This window comes from Xyrauchen texanus, chromosome 7 (assembly GCF_025860055.1).
Source record: "Xyrauchen texanus isolate HMW12.3.18 chromosome 7, RBS_HiC_50CHRs, whole genome shotgun sequence".
Taxonomy (NCBI): domain Eukaryota; kingdom Metazoa; phylum Chordata; class Actinopteri; order Cypriniformes; family Catostomidae; genus Xyrauchen; species Xyrauchen texanus.
The window spans coordinates 40661218-40686532 of record NC_068282.1 but is presented as its reverse complement, the minus strand read 5'-3'; the positions used below and the strand labels follow the sequence as shown (position 1 = coordinate 40686532).

General features: G+C 37.5%; 1 protein-coding gene across 1 annotated transcript; it reads right to left on the bottom strand.

The window, feature by feature from the left end:
- Positions 1–35: 35 nt before the first annotated feature.
- vps16 (VPS16 core subunit of CORVET and HOPS complexes) lies at positions 36–18927 on the bottom strand. The gene is made up of 22 exons (XM_052129971.1): positions 18715–18927; positions 18044–18132; positions 17764–17855; positions 17256–17384; positions 16556–16700; positions 15898–16013; positions 15118–15246; positions 14895–14950; positions 14592–14776; positions 13759–13835; positions 10780–10911; positions 10461–10624; positions 10189–10297; positions 8766–8900; positions 6902–7010; positions 3569–3666; positions 3231–3335; positions 2751–2828; positions 2297–2466; positions 1722–1818; positions 1530–1633; positions 36–646 (listed from the first exon to the last, which is right to left on the bottom strand). Exons 1-22 carry the CDS (start codon positions 18762–18764, stop codon positions 502–504), a joined length of 2514 nt encoding a protein of 837 aa, XP_051985931.1. The 5' UTR covers positions 18765–18927; the 3' UTR covers positions 36–501.
- Positions 18928–25315: the final 6388 nt, after the last annotated feature.

Genomic DNA, 25315 nt, shown 5'->3' with positions numbered 1-25315 from the left:
TGAGAGACATCAAACATTACAGACCAAACCAACAGTGTGACTTAATGGTTTAATTAAAACAACAGAGATTCCATAAGTGTTTAGGTTATTTTCATAAAGGCAGATTATTTTTTACACAAGACATATGATCAGAGACATGTATGATTCTACAACAAACACACAATTGTTCATAATGCAATTACAGGTTCAAAGGTTTTCAATGTTTATAGTGCAGGGGGAAATGGGAACTGCTTTTGGCTGTCCAATAGATGCAGGAAAACACAAATGCTGACATGCAAGTTCTCTTGCTGTCCTTCATTCTGTCTGTTCATCCACCCAGACATTTCTCCTAACTCCCCCCATCTGTCTCAGCCATTCTTTGTGCCGACTTTTCATTATAACTTTCCATTACACAGCCGAAAGCAAAATCTGTAAACTGCTATGAGCTGCTTTGGGTGCACAGGGGTTGCACAGGGGTTTGGCAGCAGTACAGTTCAGTTGAGCAGGGTTGACATATATAGGTCACTTTTTGGCAGCAGTGGCTTTAGCACGATTTAGGCGATCAATTAAAGCATGATCTGTGGTGGCTAAACAGCGTGAAAGAACAGAACTGATCTCTGTTTCATTCCTTCTCTCAATAGCAGCCTCCGCGGCACTCTCCAGATCCCTGTGAATGAAAGGATAATATATACATCTTTCATTCATAAAAAACAGTTCTCACATCTCAAGTACATAGTCGTACTCAGTTTACATACCCATTTCTTGTAAGTATACATATGCACTGCAGAATCTGTTTAGATGTTTTTTTAAAAGATCATACAATGTTTTTTTTTATTTAGAACTGCCCTGAAAAAGCTATGTAACATAGTTAAGTATATTCCAAAAGATAACTGAAATGACACAAATAACCACTTCAAACACCGGGTTCTTAAAAGGAATAGTTTTTCGAAAAATAGCTTAGTTCTGTACGTCCACACAATGCAAGTGAATATTGCGATATGCACGAAGAATATGAAAGTGAAAGACTGATAGTAAAAAAAATACTTAAATATTGATCTTTCTCTCACCCACACCTATCATATCACTTCTGAAGATACAGATTTAACCACTGGAGTAATATGGATTACTTTTATTCTGCCTTTATATGCTTTTGGGCTTCAAAGTTCTGGCCAAATTTCACTTGTAAGGCTCTACAGTGCTGAGATTCTCTTTTAAAAAATCTTAATTAAAAAAGAAAGTAATACACATCTGGTATGGTTTGAGGGTGAGTAAATGATGAGAGAATTACATTTTTTCAGATTAACTATCCCTTTAATATACTGTGGTCTCCTTCAGCATCAAACACTGTTTGAAGCCTTTGGCGAAAGTATACAGTGTTATGTATATAGCTTAATCATGGGCAGGGCTGTAATAAATATGAGTTTTTTTTTGTATCCCTCTTATAATTTTTTTTTAATAAAGCTAAACATTTTGCACATTTTCAAAAGGGTATATACATAAAAAAAATTAAACATATGAGCAGAACTGTTCACACAAATCCAAACTCTTACCCTACAGCAAGGTGAGCCTTGACCTTCTGCTCTGGTGTGACTTTAGACACATATTTCCTGGCTTCATATTTGTTATGATGTTTTATGCACACCTCGACAAATGGCTGTAAGCAGAAGAATGTTTTTCATTTTTATATGGTCAAAAACACCCGCAGTTACAATTCTACGACAGAGCATCAAAGCATCGGTTACCAGATATCCAATAGGAGACTTCTTGCTTTTGGCAAATTTCTCCAGCTCTTCCCAGTCCTCCTTCTCAGCCAGCGCCTTTAGCTTTAACCACCAGAACCTAACATGACAAACATCTTCACTCATATCGCCACTTAATTCATATTACATTTCATATTCTTTATATAGCACATTTATACATCATTACACACTAATATATCTATCTATTAGAAATGAACGGCTCCTAAATAGTTTTCCAGACACAAAAGTAGGTGAAAAACCTAAAAACTACAGAATTCTTCAGTCTTTCATTAGTTAAACACACTAATTTAATACATTTACACAAGAATTTCTCCAAGACTGCACACACGGCAATAGAAATAATATTTGATGAGTAACATTAGAAGTACAGTCTTTCATTTCAGTGGCGTTTGAGCAACATCGTTTAGCTCTGGATGTTTGAAGACATGGCCAGAAATACCACTGAAGCTCAGAGATTGTTCTGGACACTAAATGCCAGTGATTTCCAGTGTACAGTTTAAGTGTTTAGTTTAAGTAAAATAGAAAGAGAGTGAGTGAAATAAAATAGTCAAGAACACCTCTTGTCAGGCACTCTGAAGTCCTTGTAGAGTTGTTCGGCGTGTTTGTGCAGTCCCACAGACAACAGCGTGGTCATGGTGTCATGAAGAGAGAAACCCACCAACATCTCACCCTTCTCGTCTTCTAACTTCTTCTGGAACCGAAGCAGACGCATCTCTTCTTCTGTGGCCTGAGAAGGAACATTCACATATATTTATTTAGCGGACAGTTTTATCCAGTATTATTACATAGCGCTCTGCAATGCTCTATTCTGATTGGTCAATCGCTGCATTTTAAGATAATACAATTATTTAAACTCAAAATCAATAGTTCATGTTTATATATGTATTTATGTGGCAAGTAGTCAAAGCTATACTTCCTCCTAAAAAACATAATTCTGCATCAACAGAAAAAGAGACAAACAGAGACAAACTCTGAAACAGGTTGGGTATAAAGTTAGTCCGAAGTCCTTACCTTAGCAGCAAATTCATTCTTGGCTTTGTTGTACTCGTCCACTGCACTTTGTAAATTATTAATTCGAGCATCCAATCTCTGTACACACAAACAAATTCTTTCAAAATACATACAAGTTCTTAGCAGATATTTTCTTACCAAAGCAACTGTATGCAAATCATGTTACTGAAATATTCCAGAAAAGCTTGTATGTCAAGCACTCAATTTGCAAAAAAAAAAAAAAAAAAAGGCATGGTGAAGTTCAGACATGTCAATCATAATGAAGCCAAGGCAGACACAAGGCAGGCTTTGGGTCAGTCTGAGGGCAATAGCATTGGCTCATACATAGTGTTTTCTAATGTGCAATATCTGAATTTGAAGGGTGTAAAGAAGTTTACATTGTCTTTCAAAACCACAGACAATGGTGGGAATTGTCTCATCATGAAAATTTGCAGCATTGGGTTGAGTTGGGAGAAAATTAGGAAAATTCAAAGTGCTAACCTGCTCTTTATAACTGCCCTTTACATAGAAATTGCCGAGTTCTTGATGATCGTCATCTTGATTGAACAGATCCTTCAACGTGTCCTGTTCCTGATGTTTACAGAACTGAAACGCAACATATACACTATAAAATACAATATATTTCTGCCAGAGCATTATTTTAGAATTGTAAACTTTTGTAAAATGTCATCAATGGCATTACAGAAGAACTGTTATGATTCACTTTGTTCAAAAGTCATTTAATTTCTAGCACGTTGAGATGACTGTACTGTATGTCAGCGCTGAGTTGCTAAGGTTCAACCTGTGTTCTTAGGTCTTCAGTGGCAGGGTGTGTGTACCTGTCTGTAGAGACTCAAAGCCACAGGCTGGTTCCTTAACATCATGAAGAAGTCTCCTCTGTTCAGCTCATTCTTCAGGTACATGACCACTGTGTACACTTGAATACAAAAAAGCTTGCAGGTAAACCATCTACATATATCATAAATGGCACAGTGAGAAAACCAGATTAGTTCACAATTAATGTGTGTATATTTAATAGGGTGATCTAACAACTAGATAATCTAGTAAGCACAAATACACAAAGGACACATTATAAGTGCATTTTTAATTTTGTAAAAACTATTTTGTATTGTTAAACTTTCATTAATATCAGAGCCTTTATCAGTGCATACTGTGATTGACTTCTCTGCAAGGGATAATGTGATGCTACCTTAGATTTTGGCCAAAACCAGGTATCTTTAAAGGAATAGTATATTTAAATGATTTTATAATCACCCCAATGCCACTTCAAACCAGTATGACCTTCTTCCGGAAACATTTTAATGTATATACACTGGCAGCCAAAAGTTTGGAATAATGTACAGATTTTGCTGTTTCGGAAGAAAATTGGTACATTAATTCACCAAATTTGCATTCAACTGATCACAAAGTATAGTCAGGACATTACTATTTGAAAAAAAATTTTTTTTTTGATAAAATCTAGACAGGCCCAATTTCCATGCAATAGGCATGTCTTAAAGTCAATATTAGGTCAAAAATGGCAAAAAAGAAATGCTTTCTCTAGAAACTTGTCAGTCAATCACTGTTTTGAGGAATGAAGGCTATACAATGCTTGAAATTGACAAAAAAAATGAAGATTTCATACAAAGTTGTACACTACAGTCTTCAAAAACAAAGGACAACTGGCTCTAACAAGGAAAGAAAGAGATGTAGAAGACCAGATGTACAACTAAATAGTATAAGTACATCAGAGTCTCTAGTTTGAGAAATAGATGCCTCACATGTCCTCAGCTGATAGCTTCATTGAATTCTACTCGCTCAACACCAGTTTCATGTACAACAATAAAGAGAAGACTCAGGGGTGCAGGCCTTATGGGAAGAATTGCAAAGAAAAGCCACTTTTGAAACAGATAAACAAAAAGAAAAGGTTAGAGTGGGCAAAGAAACACAGGCATTGGACAACAGATAATTGGAAGTGTGTTATGGATCTTAACCCCATTGAGCTTTTGTGGGATCAGCTAGACTGTAAGGTGCGTGAGAAGTGCCCAACAAGACAGCCAACATCTATGGCAAGTGCTACAGGAAGTGTGGGTTGAAATGTCACCCGAGTATCTGGACAAACTGACAGCTAAAATGCCAAGGATCTGCAAAGCTGTTATTAACTACGTTTCCATCCAAGGACTTTTTATATATATATATATATATATATATATATATATATATATATATATATATATATCTATATGCCTTTTCTTTACACAAACTTAAATTAGCCTTACCCTGTTCTGTAGACAACAAAAGTCGGCTGAATGACATTATCAGAATGTTCTGCAATTTTTTTTAAGTTTATAAACTATCAGAACTATTTGTCCAATGCTGAGTTCAATTTCAGAAAACGAGCTTTTGAACATTTTAAAACTTTATAATATTTTTATTATATATCTTTACCTCGGATCGCATTTGTACCAATTTCTTTCCATAAGAGCAAAATCTGTACATTATTCCAAACTTTTGGCCGACAGTGTATAATACTATATAATAATGTGTGTGTATATATATATATATATATATATATATATATATACACACACACACACACACACATACACACACATATACACACACACACACACACACACACCGATCAGCCACAACATTAAAACCACCTGCCTAATGTTGTGTAGGTCCCCCTCGTGCTGCCAAAACATCAGAAACCCACATCTCTGAATAGCACCCCCAGATAGGTGATGATCTGTCATGGCCTGCCTAATTTTCAGACCTGAACCCCATTAAACACCTCTGGAATGATATCAAGAGGAAGATGGATGGCCACAAGCCATAAAAAAAAAAAGCCAAGCTGCTTCAATTTTTGCACCAGGAGTGGCATAAAGTCACCCCACAGCAATATGAAAGACTGGTAGAGAGCATACCAAGACACATGAAAGCTGGGATTGAAAATAAGGGTTATTAATCCAAATATTGATTTCTGAACTCTTCCTAAGTTAAAACGTTGGTATTGTGTTGTTTAAAATGAATATGAACTGAAAACACTGCATCTTTTTTGTTATTTTGTTCAGTTGTCATTTTCTACATATACATATATATATATTCCCCACCATATAATCAAAGTGAATAGTGATTCTGGCTGTCAAGCTCCCAACAAGAGAAATAAACACCATAAAAACCACAGTAAAAGTAGAAGATTTGTCTCGTGCACTACATTCCAAGTCTTCTGAAGCCATAGGATCACTTTGTTTAATGAAATGACTGAAATTTAAGACGCTACTTACTCTCAAATCAAATCAACTCCTGTTCACAGCACCCAAATCAAATATGGCAACACCATCAATAACATCCAGCCTGATTGGTTTTGTGTCATGATGTTTGGTCACAAGACGAGCAAGAACCAATTTGATGCTATCAATGTAGTCGCTGTATTTGATTTGGTTGCAAAAAATTTTCTTTTGTGTTCCACAGAAGAAAGTCAGTCTTTCGGATTTGAGCCAACATTAGGTAAATAATGTTACAACAATTTTTGGATGAACTACTCCTTTAACTCTTTCCCCGCCAAACACAGAATTTTCCGGGTTTTATGAAAAAACGCTTCCCCGCCAAACACGGAATTTTCCGGGTATCCGTGTTTTAGGTGGTATACGGTAAGGAAGACCCGCACGCATGTTTTGAAAGAGTACGCAACTCTTTGATCAAAGAAACAGACTGCGATCGTATCAAATGTGAAGTGGAACAACATACTAATACTAAAGCACTTGTTTGATAAAAATGCCTTTTTCTCAGCTTTTTGTCCAAAATGTTGTTTTTGACAAAACCTACCTCTGTTCAAGTGGCAATAAAAAAAGAACAAATGAAGATAAAATAAAATCGTTTTTTTTGCCTAAAAGCAGAGGCTCAGATCTTTATTTTGATATATAGCATCTTCATATATTCATGGAAGAAATTATTCTGCGGGCCTTTAAAGTTTAGCGAAAATCGTCAAAAACCCTGGCGGTGGCTGGCAACTTTTTTTTAAAAACGCTGGCGGGGAAAGAGTTAAAGGGAGCATCATTTTGGTGCCTGCTGTTTGTAACATCCTTTGTGTCCTGAGCATGCCTATTAATGTTCTCTAAGTGGGTAGCTCACAAGGTATTTGAACATGCATGTGAATGTGTGTGTACCGAGGTCTGTGTCTCCACTCTCAATAGCTTTGCTCAAAGCCAGAGAACTTTTCTTCATTTTTAACAGCAGTGGGACCTGCTCTCCAGAGCGTGGCTCAAACTCCAACAACTGAAAGAGAAAGTGTCAGAGAGAGATATCAACACAAATTGATGGACAGGCAACATGACGGTGATAAAAAACATGTTAACTCAATATACACCTATCAGCCACATGAGTATTTCTGTAACAGTCTCCAAAATTTACTCAGAATGGTGCCAAAATCAAAAAACATCCAGTGGGCAGCAGTTCTGCGGACGGATACGCCTTGTTATTGAGAGAGGTCAACAGAGAATGGCCAGACTGGTTTGAACTGAAAAAGTCTATGGTAACTCAGATAACCACTCTGTACAATTGTGGTGAGAAGCATAGCATCTCAGAATGCTATTCTCAGATGCGGGTTGCCGCTGTTTTGGTGGCACGAGTGGGACCTACACAAAATAAGGCAGGTGGTTTTAATGTTGTGAATGATTGGTATATATGAAGTACAGCATTTTTTGTGGACCCTGGTCTTTATCAATATCCACAGTTTTCCTGACAAACCACTGGGCGTCACCATGATGATTCTAATTGCTGCTGGACTGTTTTCTAGTTCCGGTCTCCATAAGGAGCAATGTAAAGACTACCAATACGAGTGTTCCAGATGGAGAACAACAACCATTTTAAGTGTTAGTTGAGGTAAAAATTAGTTCAGGCTCAATTTGTGCATAGCACAAGTTATAGCAACTTGAAGTAGTTAATGACATCAATGTAACTCATCTTGGTTAATAGCTTCACGTCACCCACCCACTCCTTATAGTCCCCATGAAGTGCTTTAACAAAAGCAGTTCGATTTAGTGTTATGATGTATTTCCTGCTGAAACAGGAAGTGGTGGCGGGACATGTTGAACTGATGGCATTAATCCATAACCAGGCTACAAATGCACACAGCACAACACGGTCTTTACTTTTGACAAGGCCTGAGCTGTTTTGCAAGATGAATGACAAACAAGCGAATAAACAAAAACATATACATGTTTTGAATCACAATACACTAAGAATAAAGAACACTTACTGGTGCTGTACATCCTTCTGGCAGCACAAAAAATATAAATAAACTGCAGCAACTTTTCTCGCATACAGCTACCGCATTGGTGCATCCCATTCACAAGTGATAATCCCTATGAACTATTTCCTTCAAAGACAATTACCCTCCACTGTGAGAGCATCAGATGGCTGAAAGGTGATACAGTCAGTCACTTTTTAAGAGATTCTTATTGGAAAATATTTTTGGAACGACCCTACAGCATTGATTGTGCTCCCTTCAAAGTGCTCTGCAAAGCCATTATCAGCACCAGTTAGTACACTTCCAGGCACCCTGAAAAGATGTAGGGGGAGGGTGCATTTTAGTTCTAGAAAGCATTTGATTGGACAAGGTTTCTGAACCTTTATGTGATGTCAAGGGTGTTCCAGAATCTTTAAGAGAGAAACTGCAGATTTTAAATGCTTATATCTTCTGAAAATGCATTTTGTCAACGTTTAGAAGTACAACATCATATAGACGACCTTAAAGCTAAGAGATATGGACTAAAAGCAGCATAACGTTCATTTTGATTTCAATGGGTGTTCAAACTTGATGGGTGAGGACTGTCAAAAAATGACATGGCCACTATGGAGCCACGTGATTTTTATTTGTACAATTTAAAAAAAATTATATGAAAGCTAAGAACATAACGCCAATGTGAGTGAAAACACTGGAATCCGGAAAATGAAAACAGGCTTACTTTATGAATTGTGGAACACTTTTGAATTCAGGAAAAGCGTGGCCTTTTGTGTGTGCGTGTATACCTTAATGGCGAGCTCTGTGCGTCCACTCTCATATGCTTTAGTAGCGATTTCAGAATATGAGATCCCAGCAGCATCAGCAAGCTTCACGCTTACTGCTTTTGCTATGACCTCATCAGACTCCTCCTTCTGCTGTACCTACACACACACACGCACGCACACAATCACATCTGTATTATTTAGCACCACCCATAGACCTCTACGTTTCTTAACTGAAGTCAATTATAATTTCCCATCCCTTACAATCACCACTTTTCACTTTTGTCGTTGTAAAGCAAGACATTACTTTGCCATTTTAGAAACCTTTACTAGTCAGGAGGACTACAGGTTCACCAATATCGGGGTTTTTTTAATGGCTTATGCCAACATCTATAAAGCAGTATGGCCGGTAGCTGATTGAACATTTATTTACAATAGATCTACAGAACCAAATAATACACACATTTTTTTTACACTTATTTACTTTCAATGTTTTCTCAAAATTCACTCACAACTTAAAAACAAATTTTTCTGTATTTTAAAACAGAAAATGTGCAATATTCATTGACAAGGCTAAATGTAGATTTTGGAACTGACACTAGTTTGAATGACCTAGTTAATTGTAGGGGAGTAAATTGCAAGTTTAAATTACAATAAATGTATTATATTGATTCTCTAAGCCAGCGATCCGGCGTTTGCAGATACCTCAAAGTCTGCTGCAATGCGATTTCGATTAGAATTGTTTCAGGGGCCTGTGATCGATATTATGTGCTATATTTTACACAATCAATTACATTTATTTTCTCACGAAACTTCCACAGTTGTACTGAAAAAATCTGTTACAGTTTACTGTGATAAATGCTATTGTGGGTGTAGATGTGAAAAGTCTTGTATTTGATGTTGAGGTGTTTTCTCTTTCCCTTGTCAGCGCTATTCAGAGTATCGGGGCTGTTCAGCCGTTTCAATTGGTTGATTTGCTCCATAGTGCTTAAAAATAGAAAATTCTCATGTAGAATTCAAATGTGTTGCATGTGCCATGATTTCGTGGGAAGCCCAGTTTGGCTGCTCTGCACCATCCTGTAACCAGAGCCTTGTTGATTGGCGAACACGGATTGAGCACATCGCATCTTCATGCTCAAATTACTTTTCGCAAATCCGTGTGGCCACATGAGAAGCATATTTAGAGTTTATTAAGCAAGATGAATATGCGTAAAGATGTGGCTGGCAAGAGAATTTCAAAATAAAGGTTCATTTAAAAAAAAAGAAATATCCATCCATGTTTATGAATTAAATCGATGACATCGTATCGTTGGTGATTTGATCGAAGCATCGATGCAGATTGTAGATCATTACAACCCTAGTTAATCAGACAAATTATAGTCTGCTAGTCATGGCATCACAAGACAGTTTTGGGATCTTATTATAATTCTGTAGACATTCCACATACCTTGTAGCATGCCCAGTGTTTAAGTACTCTGCTCACTCCCTGATATTCTGGAGTTTTAAGATAGCGGCAAACCTCAATGGCCAGTGGATAGAGTTTACGATACACCAATCTAAGACAGAGTACACAAAGAGCCAAAGATTAGGATGAAAAATCTGCTGTGATCACTTACAAAATACATTCAATTTAAAACATGCCAAATTTCAAATGCAATAACCACAAAACAACCTCAACAGGTATCAACAAGACAGTCCTTTACAGGTTTAACATCTCACCTGTCTATAAGCACCTGTACAGTCATCTGTTTAAACTGCGTGTGTGTGAGAGGAATGCCGACGGTATAGTCTCTGACTGCATTTAAGACCCGCAGGTCTCTACACATGCTGACAAACTGCTCAGGAGAGAAATTACTCAGGAAACACTTCCCAAATGAGGCTGCCTGCAGAGAGAGCGATAAGGCATAAATTGTGTTTGCTGTCACCTCTACTTTGCTGTAAAGGTAATGTGTGCAATTGTGTCTACAGGAGATTAAAGTCATGGTGCTGAAGGGAGACCATGTCTCACAGCATAGAACGTTCAATCTGTGCGTCTTACCCTCAAGAGTGTTTTCTGTGTCTCTGGTTCTTGTTCGTGTCCGGCTGCCTCCACACACTGTCTCACAGCCTCACTGAGCAGACTCTGTTCTTTAATCTCTCTCAGATACTCGTCTGCCTTCTGACTTTCTTTCTACACACATATTTGCAAACATAAGCCATTAGGGTTATTCTGTGTAAACTCAAAGGGCCCCGGCTCAATTTGTTTTATTTTTTATATATACTGTATTACTGTGTAATATATATATATATATATATGTATTATACACACACACACATACACACTACCGTTCAAAAGTTTAGGGTCACTTACTCATACCTCAACTTCTTGAGGCATCACCCTGGTATGCTTTTTAAACAGTATTGAAGGAGTTCCTATCTATATGCTGGGCACTTATTGGATGCTTTTCTTAATTATTCAGTCTAAGTAATCCATTTCAAATCTTTTTTTGTATTTTTTATAAAATTTTAGTTTTATAAATGAAATAAATTAATAAGAATATTTTTGTCTACAAAACTAATAAAAAAAAAAATTATCATACGCCTTCAGATCAAAAGGTTATTAAGATCATGAGAAACATTTCAGGCAAGTTATCCCACACAGTATGTATATATATATACACTCACCTAAAGGATTATTAGGGACACCATACTAATACTGTGTTTGACCCCCTTTCACCTTCAGAACTGCCTTAATTCTATGTGGCATTGATTCAACAAGGTGCTGAAAGCATTCTTTAGAAATGTTGGCCCATATTGATAGGATAGCATCTTGCAGTTGATGGAGATTTGTGGGATGCACATCCAGGGCACGAAGCTCCCATTCCACCACATCCCAAAGATGCTCTATTGGGTTGAGATCTGGTGACTGTGGGGGCCATTTTAGTACAGTGAACTCATTGTCATGTTCAAGAAACCAATTTCGAGCTTTGTGACATGGTGCATTATCCTGCTGGAAGTAGCCATCAGAGGATGGGTACATGGTGGCCATAAAGGGATGGACATGGTCAGAAACAATGCTCAGGTAGGCCATGGCATTTAAACGATGCCCAATTGGCACTAAGGGGCCTAAAGTGTGCCAAACATCCCCCACACCATTACACCACCACCACCAGCCTGCACAGTGGTAACAAGGCATGATGGATCCATGTTCTCATTCTGTTTACGCCAAATTCTGACTCTACCATCTGAATGTCTCAACAGAAATCGAGACTCAGACTCATTCAACAGTCCAATTTTGGTGAGCTCTTGCAAATTGTAGCCTCTTTTTCCTATTTGTAGTGGAGATGAGTGGTACCCGGTGGGGTCTTCTGCTGTTGTAGCCCATCCGCCTCAAGGTTGTGCGTGTTGTGGCTTCACAAATGCTTTGCTGCATACCTCGGTTGTAACGAGTGGTTATTTCAGGCAAAGTTGCTCTTCTATCAGCTTGAATCAGTCGGCCCATTCTCCTCTGACCTCTAGCATCAACAAGGCATTTTCGCCCACAGGACTGCCGCATACTGGATGTTTTTCCCTTTTCACACCATTCTTTGTAAACCCTAGAAATGGTTGTAGCGTGAAAATCCCAGTAACTGAGCAGATTGTGAAATACTCAGACCGGCCTGTCTGGCACCAACAACCATGCCACGCTCAAAATTGCTTAAATCACCTTTCTTTCCCATTCTGACATTCAGTTTGGAGTTCAGGAGATTGTCTTGACCAGGACCACACCCCTAAATGCATTGAAGCAACTGCCATGTGATTGGTTGATTAGATAATTGCATTAATGAGAAATTGAACAGGTGTTCCTAATAATCCTTTAGGTGAGTGTATATTAGGGCTGTCAATCGATTAAAATGTGGAGATTTATTATGAGGGCTTGTTTAAGGACCCGTCAATGAACAGCTGCATCAGACATGCTTGTGTAGCATCTTGGATGCGTTGCACCATAAACATTACATTTTTAGGTCACTGTGTCAAGTTAAATATAGTTTAATATTTAGACCATATATTGAGATCCCTTAGTTCGGATTTGCGCTCCATCAAGTGTTTTGAACGCAAGAACGAACGCATGTTTGTGTTGTTCTGCTGCTCAAGGGTGTTTTTCTTCACTATATAAACTGTGCATTGCCACGCAGCTGAAGTTTCACTTACTGCCCTCTGGAGTAAACAGGTGGTACTACAATCTTGCATTTCTCAGGAATCTTCCATATTACGGTCCGGGGGCATGCGATTAATTGCGTTAATTTTTTTAACGCGTTATTTTTAGTCAAATTAATCGCACTGAATTAATGCGTTAAATCGACAGCCCTAATATATATATATATATATATATATATATATATATATATATATATATATATATATATATATACATACATATAGATATATATGTCAAAATAAAATTCATGTTGGACTGTAAAATGGCGATTACAGTTAAAACAGGGCTATTTTTGTTGCAGAATCTTTTCTTGTACATTTGTTTGTGTTTAAGAGAAGATAATTTATTAAAATAGTAATGAGACAAGTTTTTTTTATATTTATTTTGGGTTAATTAATTGTTATATTAATCAAGTAATAATAATAAAAAATCTTTAGAAAAATCGTCAAATTAGTCGTTAAGATTAATCGAAAAAATTTGCGTTAGGTGCAGCCCCAATTCACATAAAAACAATTTTATTTTGACATTTCTGGAATCCAAAAACTAGATATAGATATTGCACTACATGAAGAGCCACGTGTCGTTTATTCTTAATATCATATTTTTGTGACTCTTGAAAATCAAGATATTGACATTACAAAACAATGTCAAAATGTCAACATTTAAAAATGTCAAAATGAAACAAATTACATATGGAGCCACAATAATTTCTTCACTAATTCATACTAAAGTAGAAAAAATGTCAGCCTAATTCTGAAATTTGGTTGACATGGAATAACGCATTATAGACCTGCCATAATGAGGGGGGAGATGGTATGTGACATAAGGAATGTGTCCTACCTCATATTCTTTATGTGCCTCAAGGAGTAAAGCTCCAGGAGCCATTGAGGCAATTTTAAAGATCTCCTCACAGGCACCTGCAGAAAATCATGGAAAAATCAGATCACTTGTGGGCTGATGTATACATTGTAGATGATGTATAAATGCACATGCCCTTCTTCCCCTAGTCTGAGCCTCAGCCGGCACGCACGTCTAGAATTTGTTCACTAACCATTTGAGCTTATTGCACACAAAACTGGAAACATTTTCTTGATCTAGTAAGTGCTAATCTGATTGATTTGGTTTGATGCAACTGAAACAAAGTCATATTTACCTGTATTGGCAGCATTTGTGAGGAAATAATCTCTGGATTTGTTCAAGTTGGCCAGGTTAGTGATATCAAATCTTCTAAAAATATTCAGAGATTTGTTTAAATCTCTGCACTTCACTGTACTAAGGGTCTCTATACATTTTCCACTATTTGTTTACAAGCTTTTCTGTACAATCATCCATAGAGACTGCCATGCCATTCATTTAAAATAATTTTTCAAGCCAGCCTTGTTGTAGAATAATATATCTCAGAAAACCTTGCTCCTAAACAATTCTTGGCCAGAGTAAGCTGCAATATGGACAACACCTTTTGCCGCAAAAAGTCTGGCTACATGAGACTAACCTGCCACGCCGGTCTCTTTTTCTAGTTTAGTTTTGCTTAATCAATGCGAGTACCACCTTGAGTACAAGTGGCAGCTGTTTACCACTTTAGCAAGAGAAAGACTCATGAGGAGACTCAAGACGAGAAGATGGCAGCTTCACTGTTTTATTAATGTTTTTGTCCCTTTGGATTTACTTCTAACCTGGGACCTCCTGTAAAAGCTCATGGTGTGTTCCATTTATGATTCTGACCCCGTCCAGTTCTGGCACTAAAACGGAGTCGTCGTCCAAGTGGTATTGAATTGTGTCTTTGCACTCTCCCACCACTATAAGGAGTCGTTCCCACAATATCACTACAGATGGCTGCTGACTCTTGGGCCTACGACACCTGCAAGACAAAAAAATATAGACTTGCCCTTAAAACATAAACTAAACATTTGTGAAGGTATAGCATACAAAAAAAACCTAAGTACAGAAATCATGCAAACTGGAAAATGTTTTCATACCAGGCCATCTGTTTGGGTGGAGATTTGATTTTGGTGTCCACTTCACACAGTTTATCCTGCAAAACAAAACATTAATCATCTGATGCTGCTGATTCCATATTAAGGCTGACAGAGTAATCAATTAACTAGTTTACAATGTAATTTAAGGAGACAGGCTAATGAACTGAGGAACACTTCCTGGTAGACACAATGAAGTGTAATGACATTGCTGGTATTCACTCACCCTTAAATTAGATGTGCCCATCCACACATGGCCAGATTCAGTGAGGATAGCTAGATACTTATAACTGAATGAGACACACATATGCACTATACTGGAACTAGACGCTTGAGGAGAGAGACCTGGGGGAGTCTGAGAGAGACACACACACACACACACACACACACACACACACACACACACACACACACACACACACACACACACACACACACACACACACACACACACACACACACACAGTTAAGAAAGTGTTAACCTACACAAAATTTTGTTTTACATTTATTTTCAGTCAGACATGACTGAAAGTTAAGACGACTAGTGGTTCAATAAGTGAGTCAGATGTTAGTTTAGGACATATTCAACTTGGGAGTTTGAGTCTTTTTGACAGATTCATTAAAATAACCATCTTATAAAAGTAATTTGCTAGTAAACTGGACCAAAGTGGTTGTTTTTCTGTGCAGCCAGTAAAGACAATGCAATAAACACACATAATATCTTTTCATTTTGTGGTACCTGGCCTGTTTAACTCAATTCAGACAGCAAGCTTGCAACTCGGGTAAAATATGATTTCTTCAGCAGTGCCGCTGTAGATTCAAGCTATGTCCGAAGTTCACTTATTACGCTCAATCCCCCTGGAGCAACTTTTTATTATTTCTTTGAAACAACATCCTACAATATGTATGAGTCTGATACAGTCAACATGTCTAAAAGTGAGGGTCCATTCAAGTGGCTATATCCTGGTACTGAATAAATCTGATATGTATGTGTGATGGTCTTTACCACAGGAATGCAGGCAGTATTGTCTAGGACATATAGATGAGCTCCAGTTGCAACCAGCACTTTACTTTGCCTATCCTGATTCAGGACTGCCCAGCATGAGGGTGCTGCCTGTAAACCTAGAGTAAAATCAGTCAATTAAAACATTAACCATTAATTTCCACAGTTCAAGGCAATAAGGAAGTTCTCGTTGTAAAGACACAGAGGGTGCTTCTCATTTCTAAAATTGTACATCCTTGTTTCCTTTCCTTGCTTCCTAGCTGAGAATGGATCCAAATAAAGGATACGAGGATGGAGGAATCAAAGCAAGACGTCAATTCAGAGCATGTTTTTGCGCAGCTGCAGTACCTTGGTGCATTTGCCGTTATGTTATTAAAAACGTATTTATTAGTACATTCATGATTGAAGTATGTGTCAATTATGGTTTGTTTAAACTGCAATGGCGATTCAAGAATTACAACTACTGTGTCAAATGTGAAGGATGCTGCGGTTTCCTCGCTCAAGCATCCTCGGTAAGCTTCCTCTGTCCTCGCCTCCTCACGGTGCATTTAGAGAATTGATACATCCTTCATGATGGCGGTTTCCGGATCACGGGCTCGAGGACGGAGGAGCAAGGAAATGAGGATGCAAATGAAAAGCAACCAGAGACTACATATCTTACCTGGAACCTCAGGTAGCCGCCTCAGTTTGATGTCATCAATGTTTGTGGCCAGAGTGAACCGTAAGGCACCTGTCAATATAGCAACTCCAGTCCCATATGGTGAATGGAAAATCTTAGTTTCCAGCACCTGGCTCTGAGAAACTTCCTGTGAGAGATCAATGTTATGGGTCGTTCTTAAAGCAACACTGTTTTAGAGAAACAATGCTTTGAATGTATCCTTTATGGTTCCCACACCTTTTGACCAAGTCATTTGTGATTACTGAATAAGAACTTTTGACATTGCATTCACAAACAGCCATTTCTAGCTGATGAGTTGAGTTGTGAGTTGAGCACAACAACAAAAAAACTAACATTCATTATATACATTTCCATGACTTCTCCAAGCCTGGACATTTTCATTCAGGGATGCAAACACATGAGAGGTGAAAGAGGAGAGTAGGTGTGATATTAGATGATACAGATATATTTTTTTAGTTGATTTGTTTGTAGTATTTAAAGCTTTTAAAGTTTTTAAGCTTAAACTAACCCTTTCAATAAGGAAAATGTAGAATATTTTACAAAACAATTTAGGCAAATTAGTAAAAAAAAAAAGTAACATTAGCTGAAAGGTGAGTAGTTTGCATCTCTGAAATTGAAATTCTCCCAATATTTCCAGGTTCTGTGTCCTGATCATTTTGAAAGTATGTGCATGTATTCTCACATTGCCCATGCTGAAGTGTCTCTTAAAGTCACCCAAGAGATTATAGACAAGAACAGTGCCATCCTCCTGAACACACAGCAGATCATCAGACACTGTCCAACCCAACTGCTTCACCACTCCACTCTTCCACTTAAGAGAGCAAGATAAAGAGAGCAAAAGTGAGGTTACTATTACAATAATCAATAGAGAACCTCATTCCATTTGTTCAGGATTTATTGATTTTTATTTGAGAAATAAAAAAATGCTCTGTGTGTTATAGTGTGCTATAGAAAAAACCACCTGGACTCATCGAATCTAGTCCTTTCTTTGTGTGTGTGTTCAAATGGCAAGTTTAGAAAAAGTCACCAAGTCTTGTACTGCTCAGATTTTTCAGACTATATAGATGTCTCATTCTATATAGTCTCTAGCTGTCAGAATGAGCATCACAGTTTATGAAATGTTCATGGCAGAGCAGCATTCATTAAAAAAAAATGCAAAGTCATTACTGTTTGATTAAGTGTGTTCTTACAGGAAAATTGGTCAGAGGCAGTCCAGAGGAAGAGTAGATCTCTAATTGAGGTCTGGCACTGGGAGAGCGACGGTTGGGCCCTTTTAAGAGAGCTAAGAGAGAGAGAGAGAGAGAGAGAGAGATTGTGTGTGTGTGTGTGAGAGAGAGAGAGAGAGAGAGAGAGATGGGGGGTTAACCCAGCAAGACATATTATATTGAGATATACTATATAAATAGTCAGTATAATAAATTACTCAAAAGACTTGTCATTAGGCCAAGATGATATCCCCCCAGAACTCACCAATGGGACCACCATAAGGTGCTGCAGCAACCAGACAATCTCTCAAACCATCCTTCAGATTCCAGCCCATCTCATACAATTCAATTTTTCTGTTTTAGAAAAAGGAACAAAAACAAGAAAGAAACTCAGACGAGAGCTTTTAAAAGCATAATATCTGGCGCAGATATTGCACAAAATGACAACTGAAGATGGGATAATAATATAAGCACATCGCATCCTTTCAAGATTTTACCCCTACCATTATTCTTACATAGTGACCTCAGCTGATTTGTAACAACATCTTAGTAAGCTGTATGCACAGGTTCAAGCATGACATGTACTTCATTACCATGGTGAGACCAAAGAAATAATAGCTTCATTACTAATACATGTATTAATATGAATCTATCGAACACTTCGGCGCAAATGTTACTACAGTTACTGTTACTATAGGGAATCCATTGTAAACTTTCATACGGGAAACAAATTCACAAATGTTGTGCGCCTTATTAACATATTCGCTGCAACTCATGACACCTGTCACATGACACAAGTGACCATTCAGTCTGCAAAATGTGCAATTTCTATGTTACTAAATGAGTGCATGTGTTTACAGTGAAGGTTGAAACTTCCCCACACTCACATTTTGTAGCATTTATCAGCAATACTTATTAAGCTGTTCTGTTATTTACCTGTAAAAGGCCTCGCCCAGAGGGTTCCAGTTCGCTGTGACAAACGCCATGACCTCCTCTCCTGATGAAACGGTGGAAACGTGTTTAAATTTTAGGAGAAATTTCTCTGTTAACGCTGCATTATTAGTTATGTTTTTTTTTTTTATCGTGTTGTTTATTTTTGTTTCCCTTGCCCGTCTCTTCCTCTCATTTCTTCTTCTGGCTCGGTGACAGTGCTGGTCACAGAACAGCGAATGTGATTTGCGCCAACTAGGGTTTAGTAGTGGCATAACATTGTTTGTAGTGATCAAGTTATTGTCAAGCGGAATCTGTTTACTTTTTTCAGCAGTGGTGAGGAGAGACCGTTCACCACTTGTTTGTGATTGCTGGATAAGGCAGTTGTTAGACAGAACATAAACATATACTGTAATATATTCATTCTGCACTGTAAGAGTTGAGTCTGTGCGAGCCACCTACTGACAGCTGTCGAAATTGAGTTTCCATTTATTAACTTTTCGCAGATTACCACATTTCTTAAAGATCATAGTTGGAATCCAAAACCAAATTAAATTTACACTGATTAAATTTTTCAGATTACCACATTTCTTAAAAGTCATATTAGGAATCCAAAACCAAGTTTCCACATACACATTTTAAAATTTTGATTTAGTGTATGAAAGTTTCCGGTATTTAGACCTCCTTTTAAATATGGCTTTACAAGAGACTTCCTATTAATGCATTCAACCTTGTTTTTCCAAATAAATGTAAAGAGAAGCGAATCAATAGCTTTACAAGTAATAAGGTCAAAATAGCAGGATAATCATAACAGGAAATTGCTTCAGCCTTAGAGAGCAGAACTCTCACGTAAACTGTAAGATCTCTATGTACCCACATATTACAAATCTTTTTTTTGCAACCACTAGTTTAAAATGAAAATTCTAAGAAATTCTTTCATGAACCAATTTACTAATACAGATACCGATATATATAATTGCATCTTATATCTTAATTCCATTGATAGAGGGCACATTTGAAACATGAATTAATATTATTTAACTTTTTTAGTGTTAATTACAAACCCAGATGCTTTAGAAAAGTTATTCAACTCTGAATTATGGAATACGCCTGAAATGACCCCTTAAAAAATGCATGTGCATTTTTCCCCATCAATTTGAATTCTCTCAATACCTGAGCAATGAACAATATATAAATGTAATAATTCTGCCGCCAAATGATTTCTTCTATACACATTTTGAGAAGTTTTGAGTATACACTTGCCAAACATTTTTAATCTATGTTTAGGAGGGATATGGGTCTCCAATGATCTAATAATTGTTGTTGGAATTTTGGAATTAACACAATAACACCTTGTTTCATAGTAGGGCTTATTCTTCCTGTTCAATGCATTCCTTCAAAGCGTCATTAAGTATATCCTTTATGTTTTCCCAAAAGACTCTGTAAAACAAAAGGTGGAGCATCGGGAGATTTTACAATGATACAGTCACACTCTTCCAATGTTAGAGGCTTGTCACAAATGTATTTACTATTACCAAATCAAAATCAAATCAAATCACTTTATTACCACTCAACCACATACACAAGTGCAACAGTGGGTGAAAGACTTGTGTGCAGTTCTGAGCAACATAGCAGTCAGTTGCCAGTGTGTTGTTAAGAGAGAATATAATTTATGACAGTCCAGTGTGAGATTAATAAAGTGCAGTGCTGATGAATATTTATCGTGAGAGATCAAGAGTTCAGAAGTCCGATTGCTTGGGGGAAGAATCTGTCATGAAGTCGGCTGGTGTGTGTCCTAATGCTGCGATACCGCCTGCCTGATGGTGGTAGTGAGAGCAGCCCATGGCTTGGCTAGCTCGAGGCTTTGATGATCCTCCGAGCTTTTTTCCCACACCGCCTAGTATAGATATCCTAGAGGGAAGGAAGCTCACCTACGATGATGTGTCTGGCAGTTCACACCACCCTTTGCAGGGCTTTGCATTTGAGAGCAGTGCTGTTGCCATACCAGGCGGAGATGCAGCCAGTCTGGATGCTCTCTACAGTGCTGGTGTAGAACTGTGTGAGGATGTGGTGGTTCATTCCAAACTTCCTCAGGAAGAAGAAGCGCTGGTGAGCCTTCTTCACAATGCCCTCAGTGTGGATGGACCATATGAGTCCCTCAGTGATGTGGACACTGAGGAACTTGAAGCTGCTGACTCTCTCCACCAGTGCTCTATTGATGGTGATGGGGCTCTTTTCTCCTGAAGTCCACCACAAGCTCCTTGGTCTTACTGACGTTGAGGGAGAGGTTGTGCTCCTGACACAAGTGTTTCAGAGTGTGCACCTCCTCTCTGCAGGCAGTTTCATCATTGTCAGTGATCAGACCTACCACCGTCATATCATCAGAAAACTTAATGATGCCATTGGAACTGTTTGCTGCCACACAGTCATGTGTGTACAGGGAATACAGGAGTGGGTTGCTGCCCATTCTACCTAGCATCTACCTGACAGGAAGTCCAGGATCCAGCTGTACAGCGAGCTGTTTAAGCCCAGAGCCCGGCGTTTCACATCAAGCTTGGAAGGCACAATGAATGCTGAACCGTAGTCTAACATTCTGTTACATTTTATGTTTTTTTTTTGGCCCCCATTGCTTTTCAAGGTTGAAAAAAATAGGCTTGAATTTTTCACCAAATAAAAGCCATTTAACCCTGGATCTTAAAAATGCTGCCTTTGCTTTCTCAAGATAAATAGAATATAACTCTTCTTGTAAAAAGTATAGAGTCATATGGTCTTCCTCAGAGATTTCAGAATCAGAATGAGCTTTATTGCCAAGTATGCTTCTACATGCAAGAAACTGTTCTTGAAGACAGAAGCTTCCAGTGCACAAAAATACAACAAGATAGAAATAATAATAATAATAATAATGATAATGATAATAATAATAGAATAAAACTAAAAAGCAAATAGAAATATAAGTACATAGACACACAAAAAGACAAAAAAATATGTCAACATATAGATATAAATATGTACATATAGTATGTACAAAGACAAATCTGATATATTCAGTTTTTCAACCTTATTTGAACCTTTATTAAAAGATCTGATATATTTTTGATTAAAGCAGCAATTTTTTTTGCTTTCTCTGAGGAGAGTTTTTTGCTGGAAGATATAGAAGAGATTTGAATTCAGCCAGTGTCAGCTCAACGGGGGATTCTGCCTTTTTTAGCCTCCAAGCGCCAACTAGAGTAAGACAAGTAGACAACGTTGTCTGTAATACATTTGTAGGCCAACAAATTACCACTTGGTGTCGCTACTCACCCATATGTCTCCATTTACGGCTAAACCGAGCATGAGGACTTTTGCTCCAAAAATGGACCAAAGAATGGGTAAGGTGTGTTAGCCCTTTAAAGGTAGGCAGAGGCGTCCGCATATGCGTTTTGTTTTATTAATAGTGTAAAAAATCTGGGTTCCAGGTTGACTTTTTTTTCCTCCTTTTTTATGTTTCAATTTACTGTTACTTTTTGGTAATTTACGGTCAATATTTAATTAATAATTAATAGTAATTTACATCAATATGTGAATTCATTTTTCAAAATCCAAAATATCCCAAATGTCATCAAAAGAGTAATTCTTTAAAATTAGCCACATTAAATAAGCAATAATAATGGAAGAAGATTTTCAACTTTTTTTTTTTCTTTTTTCTTTTTTTGATAGGGGAGGACAGGATCTCTTTTCATATCTTTTTCACTCTAGCTGGAGAAAGACATGGTTTATTACACAGCCTTGCTGAGATAAATAATGTAATTATTTCTGATAACAATGCAGAACATAGTTAAGTGCCTGGCTCCGAAGCATGACATTAACACCCATTGGACTGACTTCCCTTTTCCTTGTGCCCCCAGAGAAACTTCCAGCACCCCTTTTCCGGTCCGATAAAGAGGCAACCACTTGCCCACCCTAAAGATTAAAATCTGCCCCCAAAATCGCACCTACCAGTCCTGCCACTACTCAGTGTGTGTGTGTGTGTGTGTGTGTGTGTGCAGTATTTTGAGATTTATTCATTGATTTTACATGGCCAGTTGTGTATATATATATATATATATATATATATATATATATATATATATATATATATATATATATATAAATAATTTTTATTATTTTGGGGATGTATTTAATATTAGGGATACATTTATTGAAAATGCATGATTTTATGTAGGCTATAGTGTTTCTTTTTCCAGACCAGGGCACACATAGTTCACTTCAAAAGGATTTAGAGTAAAATATGTTGTAGATTATTAGACAGGCAGTCAGTTCATTAAATGATGAGCTGTTTCCTCACAAAAGCAGTTTATTCAGCATAATGAAGTATCTCCTACATAGGCATCCATGCAAAAAAATAAAAAAATACTGGCCTCTTGTCTCCTCGCCAGTGTACCACCCTTAGAATGTTTATGTGGCCTCCGTGTTAAGCTTGTAGGCTCCCCCATGTAGAAGGCTTCTGGATAACATGTGAAGAAGGGCAACTGGTGGAGTTTCTGGTGCCCCCCTAGGGAGTTGGTGACCTACACTGATTGTGTAATATACGTATAGGGAGCGGTGGCACTGCACACAGGCTATAGCTTTTGCAAGCCAATAGCTCTCAAAGACATTCAATTGTGATTTAAGTAATATTCCACGTTCAATACAAGTAAAGCTCAATCAAGAGCATTTGTGGCATAATATTGTTTACCACAAAAATGTATTTAGTCTCATAGGTCTTTTTCTTTTAAAAAAGCACATAAATCGAGGTTACGGTGAGGCACTTACAATGGAAGAGAATGGAGCCAATTTTTTGAGGGTTTAAAGTCAGATTTGTGATGCTTACTATTTTATAAAAGCACTTACATTATTTCATCTGTTAAAACTCATGTATTTTTTGACCTGCAAAAACTGTTTAAATCATAATTTTTACAGTCGTTTTAGCGTTTGTTTACATTACATCATCATGGCAATGAAGTTGTAAAATTGGCTTTAACATTACACAGAGAAGGAAAGTAAGTGATTTTATCAAGCTAAAATTATGTTAACACATATTGTGTCTTATGGCTACACATTTGTAATAGTGAGTATTGTAACATTTATGGATTGGCCCCATTCACTACTATTGTAAGTGCTTCACTGGAACCCAGACTTTTGTTTAAAAAAAAAAAAAAAAGGGGGCAGGTCAATGGTGATACAGTTTATTGATGTCACACAAAATAGCTTAAAGTACCTGAAAACCTATTTTACTTAGTATGAACTCCAAAAATTGTTTATTATCTATTGTCAAGTTGTCGGGTGTTTGGAACTCGGTAGAGTTTGGGAGGTAACATTTTTGCTAATTGGACAAGCAGACACAGTTATCAGCCGATGCTGGTAATATCTATATGACCAGATATGGGCAGATTAATCAGCAACGAAAAGAGAGAATCTCAATACCTGTGTGGTTATAGCAACTATATAATTTTTCCTCACCAGAATATACCCTGATAATGTCATGAAGGTCTTATCAGAGTCTTTAGGTGAGGCTCTTAATGTTCTTTCAGTTAAACTCTGGTGAATGAAAATAACCCATATCATCTTCCCAACAAAATATTATGTACTGAATGTGGACTGCAGCAATCTGCTCATCTTGCTGATGGTGCTTCAAACTCTGGAACTATCCTCAACTTTCCTGGCTAAAATTATTTTTCAGCTTGTTTTCACCTAATTCACCTTGAGTCCAAACTTTCAGTATTGATTTAAACTGGAGAAATTCCAGAAAAATGAAGTTGAATCAACCATCAATGCACTTCAGCAATATTTACTGTGTGAGTGAAAGAGAGAAAGAGGAGAGGCTGCCAGGGGTTGTGACTCAGGCTGTGTTTAAATTCCCGTACTTTCATTTGGGTCACATCACACCTTATTTTAGGTATGCTGATCTTACTTCTTGACTGTTGATGAAGTACATTCCCGGACATCCAGTACTCTATATGCCATGTTGGAAATATCCTTTGACTGGTATGTTCTTGATGTATTAACAACAACCCCAAAAACAAAACTCAGTTGATATTAAACAAATACAATGTATAGTATTAGTACAGTATGCATATTCTGATGTAAGGTTGCTCAAGATGGATGTCTCTACGTGTCTGTGGCCAGTGATTTAGGGAGCGTGGCAGCTTTGGGGTTGTCCAAAGTGGCAGCCACCATTCTGGTTAGACTGATGAAGAGGAAAAAGCAGCCCATCCATCACTGCCTACAGCGACCATTGTCGCTAACACACTGAGAGCCAGGGAACAGAGAGAGAGGGAGAAACTTAATGCTTGTGCAACATTGCCTACTTTTCAAATGTCAGCTGACATGGGCCTCTGTTCTGCTAGAGTGCATCTATCTTTGAAAATAACCCTCAATCTTCCTCCATATTATAAAGTTTGTTCCTAATTGTCAAAGGTTGCCTTAAAGTCAGTATTTAAGACCAGGAGTTCTTTAAAAAAGAAGCCAGTAGCCGACTTTGAAACACTTTCTGCTAACTGATGAATATACTAAATCTAGGTAAACAGTGGCCCCAAAATGTGTTTAGACACTTAAGACATATACTGTATGATTTGTATTGCATTAGCCA